Below are 12,481 nucleotides of genomic sequence, written 5' to 3' on the forward strand. Positions count from 1 at the left end.
AGAACGAACATCAGATGTGAAGTACTTGTCATAGAATACCCTCTTGAACTCCTCCCAAGTCAATGTCGCCATATTCACTCCTCGCTCCGCTCCCTCCCACCATAAGGAAGCATCGCCATTCAACAGATAAATGGTACAGCGAACTCGGTCAGCGTCCGCCATGTCCATGTAGCGAAAAATCATCTCTCAAGATCGAATCCATCCCTTAGCAACGAATGGATCAGTAGTGCCATGAAACTCATCGGGCTGCATCCTCCTAAAACGCTCATAAGCTGCCTCTGGTCTAACCCTCGCTCCATCACCTACATGTTGCTCAAAGAAACGGGCCATACTGGCTAGCACACGGGCACTTGCATCCTGACCAGGTGAGGCTGTGGAATATTCTCCTCCTGTCTAACCTCATCAGTCCTACGCAAAATCTTTCTAGGAGGCATCTCTGTACACGTGGTCCAACCACGTAACCAACATGCATTTAATCATTTTTTTCATGTAACATGCAACTATCATTTATGTCATGCATCATATAAGCATTTAAAATAATTTTAGCATATATAAAATATGAAGCAGTAAAAACTCACATATTTGAGGCGTGACTTCTTGAGCTTCTCGAAGTGACAGTACACAACCTTTTGGAGAAAATCTTGACTCTGATACCAACTGAAACGACCTCGATTTTTTTTCTAATCTTAAATCATAAATTCTAAATTACTAAATAAAATAATTTAACATAATAATGAATCATAATAATTTAACAATTTAAATCTCAAGTACATAAAATAAATTCCTAATTCATCGACTAACCAAAATTCCTAAATCGACCTTTTAAAAAGATCGGCTAAGAATAAAATTAATCATAAAAATATCTCTAATAAAAATTATTAACATAATCTTTAAATCATTTATCTATCTAGCTAGTGCGGAAACATAAAGGCCCTCGGGTGTGTACTGTTGCACTCGATCCACTCAAGCGTCAGCACCTCCAATAAATCATCCAAACATGCATCATACAAACATAGTGAGTCTAAACATTCAACACGTTCTAAACATGGATATCAAATAATACATATACATTCACATGCATTAAAAACATATTATTATGTTAAATTATTTTATTCAATAATTTAGAATTTATGATTTAAGATTAGAGGAAAAAATCGAGTTCGTTTCAATAAAAATACCCAACACAAGAATAAAAGGTAGATATTTTGAGATTCTCTCACACCTTTGACAACTCGGCCATATTGATTGGAGAAACATATACAATTCTCGGCCATATTGAAGATTAAAAAAAAAGTTTAAAATTAAAATTCTTGGCCATATTGATTGGTGATCAATAATCAATTAAAAGCCAGAGTTACTTGATTGGATGATGAAAAAGAATGTTTCGGCCACCTTGGATTAGGAATCAAAAAAGACTTGATCACTTTAATTGTGAATCTAGCAAGTCTAGACCGATCACTTCCACACCACCTCTATCTGCTGCTGTCGAACTGCTGCCTTCTTCCAATGATCGATCTCATCGTAAATCTGTTCTAGTTTTCTAGTGAAAATTAGATGACGAGCATAGGTTTCAATCGTTAATTTGATTAGAAGATCGAAAAACGATGTTACTTCATTTGATCATTTGTAGAAAAATACAAGAAGAGTTATATCCGCTAATCTCTAAATAATTGGAGTTAAGCATTTTGAAAGCCAAAGGTAATTAAATTCTAAACATTAAATTGTTAGGATTTGAATCATAGGACGTCTAAATAATTTATGCATAATTATTTTATTGTATTTATTTATTTTATTGTATTTGTTGGTGCAGTTAATGAAGCAATGGGCAGAAGAGCAGTCCACAAGGCAAATTTGGAATCTGTTGTACTTGTTGGAGCTAGTCTCCTTCAAGTTTTCCTCTCTGAAAGTCTACTCTAAAGCAAGGTTGGGAAGTCTTAAAAGTCTAATTTGCATTTAAATTGTAGTCAGTGTAATAAATCATCCTTTGAAGACAGACTCATTTAGCATCTAAGGCTCAACTTGTCAAACAATTGATGCACATCAGTACATGTACTTGAATAATTTTCCCTCGTAGAATTGATCGGATGGTCATTGTTCAAAATAGTTTATTTATGTACAATGTTATTTGCATTTCATTTTATGTTCTTTACACTATACGTGTAAAATTCATTCACAAGTGGAGTGCAAATAACGAAAAATAATGTAAATAACACTAATTAGAGATAACAAAATGAACTAAGCTTGTATGATCGGCTCGTCCCTCCATGTAAATTAGGCGAGTTGGGTTGATAATTTCCGAACCGGAGAATGGCCACCCGTCTAGTGTTGGGCTACAGATTGACCCGCACCAACCTGCTAAATTACACTCAAAATTGACTAGGTTAGCCTCGTTACATAGGTAGGTTGAGTTGCTAATTTCCCAACACGACAAAAAAATTTGTCTAAGTCAACTCCGTTAACCCATTTTGACATATCTAATTATGTGTCTATAGTGTATTTTAAATATTAAACATACACACATTATTAACAAACTAAAACATACTAATCAAGATTTTCTGAAGTGCTAATAAAAAAAACTTGGGATGTATTTGGAATCAAGGGATTCAAAATACAAATTTGAAATTCATTGACTTATTCGATTATATTAAATGCAACTGAATTTCAAATACACCATACAATTAAATAATATTTAAATACATCCATTTTGCAAGTCGTTTAATATCCGTTCTTAAAGTCATTTATCAGCTTCAAATTTTTTAAGACAACAAACAAAAACACATCAAAACAACACAAGGGTCCATCACAAAGACACGAATCAACTTGCAAAATTTAGCTGGAGTCTATAATTAGTAAACATGTAAAACCTGATGAAAGCAAGTGTGATGGCCACAAAATCTGTAGTTAATAATCGTACAAAAGTATCCAACTCAGAGACTTCTTCTCGAACGTCATAATCTGAAGTACCTCAAAACAGACTGATTGCTTCATGCTGGAGCATTCCAATATAAAATCATGCATCTCTTCATTGTAAAAATAGTCTTGCCACTTAACCACGTCCTAATTTTTATGCAACTGTGTTTTCAACAGTAGCTTCAGCTTCATTTACCGACTTTGCGGCACCGACCTCACCCAGAGTGAAACGGACAAACCGCCTGACTTTAATGTTCTCCCCGAGAGCTGCAACAGTCTGCTTTACCAAGTCTTTCACAAACAAACTATCATTTTTTATGAAGGGCTGCTCTAAAAGAGCGAGCTCCCCAAGCCTTTTAAGGATTCTTCCCTCAACAATCTTCTCTCTTATGTTCTCGGGCTTAGACTGAAGGTCTTCTCTTTGCATCTCCAATTGCTTCTCGTCATTAACAATGCTTTCTGGGATATCTTCAATGGATACGTACTGCACTTGTGGAGAAGCCACAACTTGCATTGCAAGATCATCAACAAGTTCTTTGAAGTTCTGACTTCTACCAACAAAGTCAGTTTCACAATTTACTTCGATTAAAACACCAATACGAGAATCATGAATATAAGACCCAATTCTTCCCTCAGACGCAAGTCGGCTAGATCTTTTGTCTGCAGTTGAAAGGCCCTTCTTTCTTAGGTACTCTTGTGCCTTCTCGAGGTCTCCTCCAGTTTCCGCTAGAGCTTTCTTGCAATCCATCATTCCAGCTCCAGTTTCTTCTCGCAGTTGTTTCACAAGTGTAGCTGAAACCATGGCTTTTGGTGGACTGTACATGCAATTAGGCACATAAACCATTATACACTGAGAAAACATGTAATTCAACTATAAAAGGATGAAAAACTGCATCATTTTCCGAGGTACGCAAAGTAACAAATATTCATGGTTTTACCATGTGATCATAAATTAGCAGCCCAAAAATCTTTTATAGCTACATGATTTAGCACATTTGATCAAGCTAGGCAAATAGAATTCAAGCAGCAATCTCTGTTTTCATCCTTTTAACCGAAAACTAATTCCTTTTACTCCTCCCATAAATTATTAACCGTCCTTGGATTCAGTATTATTAGTAAAGGAAACGAAAAGAGGAGAGAAGATCGTCAGATTACATCACATTATCAATAAGAACTGAATCTGTTTGAATTTTGTAGTTCTTGAATGTCGTTTATATAGAAAAATAGAAATCCAACGTAGATATAAGTCAAACTGGGTAAAGGAATGAACTTCTTGATGGTCTAATCAAGCATCTAGTCAAGGAATAAGTGGTTTAATGGTAAGTCGTAGGATCAATATGCAGATTAAGAAACAAAGGTGCAATCACGATCGTAATTATCCTTAGCTAGCTAGTCATCATGGCCTTTATGATGTTCCCATCTTATTTCATGCTCAATAAAAACAAATAAATTGCCCGAAGAATTGCAGGAATGACATTTATTTTTCACATCTGCTTACGTTTCAGTGGTTTCAGAAACAGCAGCGGGCTCTTGTTTTATGGATGTGGTTGCAGGTTTTTCTGCAGTTTGAGCAGCAACCTCCGCAGCAAAATCTTGGCTCTTTTTTTCCAATCCTTCGCCCAGGTTGTAGCGCACAAATCTCTTCACTTGTATATTCTCTCCAATCGTTGAAACTGTTTGCTTCACCCAGTCCTTCACCGGTATCTTATCATCTTTGATAAAAGGTTGCTCCAGTAAGGCCATATCCTCCACTCTCTTCTTTATCCGCCCATCAACAATCTTGGATCTAATCTGCTCCGGCTTTGATAACAGATCTTCCCTTTGCATTTCTAATTCTCTCTCATTATCAACAATCTCTTTAGGAACATCTTCAGTGTTAAGATATTGTACTTGAGGACATGCCGCCACTTGCATTGCCAAGTCCTCGACCAATTCCTTGAAAATGTCACCTCGAGCAACAAAATCTGTCTCACAATTCACCTCTATCAGGACACCAATCCTACTATCATGGATATATGAACCAATTCTTCCTTCCGCTGTGGCCCTACTAGATTTCTTATCTGCACTTGCTAAACCTTTCTTCCGCAAGTATTCCTGAGCTCTAACCATGTCTCCTCCAGTTTCTGACAGAGCTTTCTTACAGTCCATCATTCCAGCTCCTGTTTCCTCACGCAATTGCTTGACTTGAGCAGGAGATATAGCAGCTGCAACAAGGCATAGTTAGATCTAAGTACGAGAAGACAAAGCACCTTGAGAGAGACACCAAAGAAATAAGAAACTATTGAATACCGAGTACTACATAATCATCTCCATTTTACCAAGCAACGCAATGTGACAACTAATGACAAAGCATCAGACTACAAATCTCCTTTAGTTCTACTCAGAAACTCGTGAATTAACACAGTTGGCGTAGCTCGCACACCAGATACACATTTTTCTTTTTTTATCATGCTGCATCATGCTCAAGACCTGAAGTCAATGAGTTTCTTATTCGCTGCCTTGTGTCATGATATTACCATCACATAAGACTAAAATTTTCAATTCAAAGTTGCACAGAAGACCTTTCAATATTGCCAATGCGGAATAATAGAACTTGACGATGTGTGAATGTTCACTAACTAATATGGTTTGTAGCTATAGGTCGCTTCCACTGCGAGAGAGATCATGGTTTAAATCACATACCCACCCTAAAAAGGAATAAAAAAATGTCCTTGAGAATGAATTAAAAAGGAAGTAAAAACCTTTTGTGGTAGTTCCATTTTCAGAAGCATCTGTCGAGCCACTAGAAATTGAGACATTTCCATTTTGCTGATGGACAGCTTCCTTATCTTCCTCTTCGCCAGCAGAAATATGTGATTGCACTTCAGTTGCAGTTATATCATCTCCCAGGTTTTCAGTAACTTCTGTAGTAATCTGACTTTCTGCATACAGAACATTACATTTAGAACATTTATTAGAGAACAAAGCTTTCCTTTTGTTTTTTGAAACTCAAAACAAAATTCTAGCTAACATGAAAATTTCAAAATGAACTTCACCAAGATAACATGAACCACATAATGCTAATTATTCATTGAGATCATCATAAATTCCTTCATAGTCTAAGATAACATGAACCAGGTGATACTGAATATTTTTCACCAGAAAGGATTTATCTGTGTTCTCCTAGCATAGAATACTTTTAACGAGCATACATTCAACTGAGCATTATCCCAATACAAATCACCAGGAATTCAAACAACGTAGTTTAAATGCAAACCTATGGATGTGAAATTTCCCTCGGTGCTAGGTGCACCAGTCTTTTCTTCCTCCAGTGCAGCAAAAGGAACAGCGTTTTCAGGTTTCTCACTAGAATCTTCATTCATTGATGTCACATAATCCGTTTTGTTCTCCGTAACTTCTCCCGTACTCTCGGACAACAAGGTCTGATCAGTTATTTCACTAGATAATACTGATTCTTCTAGTGTAACTGAAGGAACTGAAGTATCTGGATCCTGATTTTGCCCTTCACCTTTTACAATAGCATCGTCAGCTTCTTTCTCTGCAGATTCTTCAACAATCTCTGACAAGAAGGTGTCATCAGAAATTTTTCCAGATATCTCCACTTCTTCATTACTTTCTCTTGTTTCAATTGGAGTCGGTTCCTCAGTTATCTGATCTTCAGGAGGCCGGCTTCCATCATCGCTCGGTGCTACAGAGCTAGCCTCAAGTTCTTTGAAAGTTTCAGTTTCTAGTTCGGCACTTGGAGGACTATCAGGGAATGTTGCTAGCTCCTCTTCCTTGTTCAAAATGCCTATAGGTTCCTGCTTAGCACTCTCAACTTGTCCATCCTCATTTTTTCTTTCATCCAAAAAATCAGAGATGACTTTGTTACTGCGGAAAGCTAACACAAAAGGGTTAGTTGCTGTATGTACTACACCACCCTTGCTGAGCTTGGTATCCAACTCCTCAGCATCTTCTTCCTTTTTCATTGTCAAAGTTACCTGTCCTCTACTGATGCGCAATACTCGAACGTTAACTTCTTGACCAATTTCCAATGAAGAACCACCACCCATTAGGCTTCCAAATCCCTCATCTGGTTCCTCTGACGTAGGCAGGAATCCTTCCTCCCCATCAGGAAGAGAGATGAAAGAACCAGATCTGATTACATTTTTTACAGTCCCTTCAAGATCTTGTCCCTTCACAAACTTTGACTTTTTCTTCACATCATCTTTCCTCTCATTAGATTTTTGACCGGTCTTTCTCGTAGGTCTAGAACTATCTTGCTGTTGCTTTCCATCATCACTTTCACGCATGGACAAGGATATCCGCCCCGTCTCCATGTTTGATTCAATTAGTCTTACTGTCACCTCCTGACCAACAGCAACTACACTAGCTACATCCTTCACAAAGCTATCACTCAGATTTGAAACATGTACAAGCCCATCTGTATAAGCTCCAAAATCGACAAAAGCACCAAACGGCTGGATAGATCTAACTTTTCCAGTAAAAGTTGCTCCAGGAATAAGTTGTTCTTTCTTCAGTGGAGTCATCTCACTCTTTCTAACAGGTCTTGCACGCTTGGATTGAGCAGGAGTGTCATTTGATTTGGCAGAAGATTCTCCAGTAACTTCTGCAGTATCACTATCAACGGTAGATAAATCTGCCGCCTCAACTGCAACATCAGTCCCAGTAGCACGTGCAATAGTTGTTCTAATCTTGGTTGGTGATCCAAATCCAATTCGAAACTGGGGAAATAATCTCAAAGATGTCGATAACGGTAGAATGTAGTTTTGAGCAGGTAATAGTGAGCTGTTATAGTTTCTAGGGATGTTGCATCTGGGTATAAAGTTGTTCCTCTTGGTTATAAAGGTATTCCCGGTTGTAAGGGAAATATTGATCGAATTTGGGAGTACCGGAGCCATTTGACTTGAACTGGACAGGGAACCAATGACCAACTATAACTCATTCACCAACTTCATCACCTGAAAGGTTAACACAAGAGCCAGAAATTAAGAAAGGTAACTTTCAAAAATTATGACAAAAAACCAAGGGAAGGCCATTAATTCACATCTAAGATCACACTACTATCTGGAATGATTAAAATCAGACTTGGATGATAAATTTATGCTGCCACTTAGTAAAATTGAGAAAGAGGCATAATTAGGTACTCTGACACAGAGAGCCAAACTACAAACATCACAGTTCAACTAAAATGGTGGCAAGAAAACTACAAAAAAATTGACCTCGATAATCGGCAGAAGTTCAATTCATTTAACTATAAAAAAAATGTAAATTTGTTCGTAAGAAAAGAAAGAAGAGCATGGGAGCATCACCTGAAAGGCACAAGCGGCAGAGAACAGAAGCGGAGGAGGTGCTGGAACGGGTGGTGTGGTCGAGAGTTTTTGAAGGGATAGGATTGAAATTTGGCAATCAATATCCAATCCAATTATTTTCATTATCAATACTATTTATTGTTTTCCATTTTAATAAATAATACAAATTATTCATAAAACATCAACAATGATATCCCGATGGCAAAAACTTGTGTGAGACGATATTACATATCATATTTTGTGAAAAAGATCTCTTATTTGGGTCATCCATGAAAAAAATTAGTTTTTATGCTGAGAGTATTATTTTTTATTGTGAATATCGGTAGGGTTGACCCGTAGTAATGCCTGGAAATTTAATCCTAGTAATCTGTAATTATTGAATTATAATTTGATATGATTATGAAAGGATTAACCGAGACACGATTTGAAGTAGCGTGTGGAAATGTATGTGCGAGGACAGTACCATCGGCGCACATGCGCGACATGAGACGCGCACATGCGCGAATTGGACAGAAGGTCTCGCGCATATGCGCGACAGCGCGAGCTGTGTGAAGGTTCGATCACAACTCCAGAGAGTCTCGCGCATATGCGCGGAAGGTGTCGCGCATATGCGCGAGCTGCCGAGAAGAAATGTGCGAAGACCAGAAGGTCTCGCGCATATGCGCGAGACGTGTTGCGCGTAGAGTTCGCCATTTGCTTTACATGCATGAATGTATATATATATATATATACAAAACGTACGAAAATCCTTCATTTTTCCGAGAAAGAGTCGAGAAAAGTCTTTGTGAAGTTGTGAAAAATCCTTACGCCTTTTGTGAAAAATCCGTCCGTCTGATTTTGAATCTGACTGCAGTACCGAGTTCCTAGCAACGTAGGCTACAACTGGACGTAAGTTTTACTACGTTTTGACATGTTTTGAAATTATGATGTTGTCAGAATTGCATGGAATTCATATATGATGTTCTGGACAGGTTAGACATCATAGAATCGAAGTCAGATTACGAAACGGACTGATTATAGAATTGTTATGATTTTCTGATTATATTGATCTGAAATCGGACAGATTTGGATTATGGATGGATTACAAATTGTATCGGATATGGGTTATGATTTGTAATTGATGTCTGTTGATATGGTATTGACGGGGATACTGAGAATGTGCCGTTATGCTGTTATTTGAATTAAATCCGGATTAATCAGATTCAGTGTTGAATTGAGAATTGAATATTGATATTATGATTCTCAATATATTGTTTCAGATCTACAAAGACAGTCTTGAGTTCAGAACTGAGATTGCTTCAGACCGTGACTACAAACGAAAGGTATAAGTCAATGTGGTATCGGGAGATCGACTTAAGTCGGTTTAGACTTGAGTTTCCCTAAATCACATACTTTACTTTATTGCATTGATATTTGCGTTGATTTGATTGATGTACTTGTTCTCTTGATTTATAGACAGCAGGTATTAGACGAGTAATCTTGTGACAGAAGTGCCTGATAGTGGTGGGATCGCCACGGGCACATTGCACGATGTCACAAGATAATGTATTGGCGATAGTGCCAAAGTCTGTCACCGGATGATTGGCTATCGATGTGGATAGAATTTGGGTTTCTTCTATTACTGTTGATCGATGTCGTATCGGTGTGGATAGAATTGGAAGCTTCTTCTATTACTGGTGATCGATATTATATCGGTGTGGATAGAATTAGAGTTCCTTCTATTACTGGTGATCGATACCATATCGGTGTGGATAGAATCAGACCTTTTTCTATTTCTGGTGATCGATACCTTATCGACGTGGATAGAACTGGAGTCTTTTCTATCACTGTTGGTCGATATAGGAATGCCAACTTCTGGAAACCGGGATCCCTAGACTAGGATTGAGTCTAGTCTAAATTGTGTAGCTACGAGTATGGTCGACAGTTTGATATGAGTTATGTTTCAGATTGTGATACATATTGCTGTTACCTGTTACATGCTTTATATTTGTTTATATGATTGCATGTTTCGTTGATTTATACTGGGATTATATTCTCACCGGAATTATCCGGCTGTTGTCTTGTCTGTATGTGTACATGACAACAGGTGGGACAGGTTCAGGGTCACGGAGATAAAGAGAGAGATCGTGATTAGAGTGGCGGCTCCGGACTTGGATTAGAGATAGGGTTGGATACTTGATATTAGCTGTTAAACCTTAATTAAATAAATGTATGGGGTACAGAATTGGTACTTTTATATACTGAGATGTATATATATGTTTTTATGTCACTACGTTCCGCATTATTTTAAAAAAAATTTCGACCCTGTTTATTATAATTGGTTAATTAGTCCCAATGATGATTAAGAACATGATTAGCGTCCGGGTCCCCACAACAGGTGGTATCAGAGCGATAGATCCTTGAGACTGAGATAGGAGCTAGTGAGCGGGGTAGATTGAGGTTTTCTTTCCTGCTTTTGATTGCTAGCATGACTCACTGCTTTATAATGCATGTTTATCTGTTTATCTGACTTGATTTGAAAACATGTGTTATTGAGAATGGATCAGCACCGATTCTGGATCAGCAGTAAGATGATCGGAGGAGGACTGAAACATATTTGTGCATTGGGATTACTAATCCTTTTGATTATCAGATATGCCTCCGAGAAGAGTACCAGAACAGGGTAGTACTTCAAATCCTCCCATGAATGTGACAGCTACTCCTATGGAGAAATTGCTGAAGAGGTTTCAGTCATTCCTATCCACCGACGTTGAAGGGTACGGAGAATTCCGTGGAATGTGAGAGTTGGTTGGACGATATTGAAATGATGTTCGAATCTTTGGAGTATACTGATGAGAAGAGGGTGAAACTGATCGGACATCAATTGCATGACGTTGCAAAAAACTGGTGGATCACAACGAAACGGGCATTGGAACAACGAGGTACGGCCATTACCTGGAATGTGTTTAAGGCTGAATTTTATCAACGGTTCTTTCCAGTTTCATATAGGAAGGACAAGGGAGCCGAGTTCGCCAACTTGAGACAGAGCCAACTAAATATCGAGGAATACGTGGCTAAGTTCTCTACACTGCTCCGATTTGCTCCCCACGTAGCTGAACACGATGAGGTCGTTGCGGACCAGTTCATAAATGGCCTAAATCCTGAAATCTTTACCTTGGTGAATACCGGGAGGCCAAACAAATTCACCGATGCCTTGAACCGAGCCAAGGGAGCCGAAGCCGGTTTAATGAGACAGAGAGAGGCTTCGTTTGTGCCTTCAGCACCGAGATCACAGATGCCTCCACCAGTTCCCCGATTTGAGAGTGGCAGTGGTAGTGGGAAGAAAGACTTCCTGAAAGCTAAGGGGAAGAAATTCAAGAAAGCTGGAAGTAGCTCATCCAGTTCGAGTGGCTCTAGACAGACTGGTCAGGGCCAGAGTTATACAGGACCCTACTGTAGCACTTGTGGAGGGAAGCATTCCACAGAACAGTGCCGAGGAGTGTTCGGCAACTGCCGCATTTGTAAGCAACATGGACACTTTGCCCGAGTGTGTCCCCAGAGAGGTGCCCCGGGATCCCAGGCAGCTGAGTCATCTGGATCAGCGGCTCATACAGGTAGACGACCATCTGCTGTTCATTCTTTTCAGCCAGCACCGTCTACTCAGTCACAGCAGAGGCCATGAGGAAGCCAGACAACGAGCCAGCCTCCTAGACAGCAGGCCCGACTGTTTGCTTTGACCGAGGAGCAGGCACAGGATGCACCTGATGATGTCGTGGCAGGTAACTGTTTTATTTCTGGTTATCCTGCGTATGTATTGATTGATACTGGTGCATCGCATACTTTTATTTCTGAAAGGTTTGCATTGAGTCATGCGTTACCTATTGAGTCATTGTCTGCGGTAGTGTCTGTCTCTTCTCCGTTAGGGACAGGTTGGATATCGGTGAAGTTTGTGAAATCTTGTATACTGCAGTACGATGGGCATACGATTGAATTAGACTGTATTGTGCTTGGTTTATCTGATTTTGATTGTATTATCGGTATCGATATATTGACTAAGTACCGAGCTACAGTTGATTGTTTCCACAAGATTGTTCGATTCAGACCTGAAATGGCTGAGGAGTGGAAATTTTACGGTAAGGGTTCTCGAGCTAGAATTCCTTTGATATCTGCAATAAATATGACTCGATTATTGCAGAAAGGAGCGGATGGATTCCTGGTATATTCAGTTGATTTACTGAAGTCGAGCCCATCATTGGCGGATTTGCCAGTGGTGTGTGAGT

The 12,481-nt window shown here is 38.9% G+C and overlaps 1 protein-coding gene across 1 annotated transcript; it reads right to left on the bottom strand.

Annotated features, from left to right (window-relative positions):
- Positions 1-2,781: 2,781 nt before the first annotated feature.
- LOC142526741 (polyprotein of EF-Ts, chloroplastic) lies at positions 2,782-8,351 on the bottom strand. Its single transcript, XM_075631301.1, has 5 exons — positions 8,223-8,351; positions 6,167-7,871; positions 5,652-5,831; positions 4,409-5,114; positions 2,782-3,725 (listed from the first exon to the last, which is right to left on the bottom strand). Exons 2-5 carry the CDS (start codon positions 7,809-7,811, stop codon positions 3,065-3,067), a joined length of 3,192 nt encoding a protein of 1,063 aa, XP_075487416.1. The 5' UTR covers positions 7,812-7,871; positions 8,223-8,351; the 3' UTR covers positions 2,782-3,064.
- Between the last annotated feature and the right edge of the window lie 4,130 nt (positions 8,352-12,481).

The sequence above is a fragment of the Primulina tabacum genome, chromosome 15 (genome assembly GCF_025594145.1).
Source record: "Primulina tabacum isolate GXHZ01 chromosome 15, ASM2559414v2, whole genome shotgun sequence".
In the NCBI taxonomy this organism is placed as follows: domain Eukaryota; kingdom Viridiplantae; phylum Streptophyta; class Magnoliopsida; order Lamiales; family Gesneriaceae; genus Primulina; species Primulina tabacum.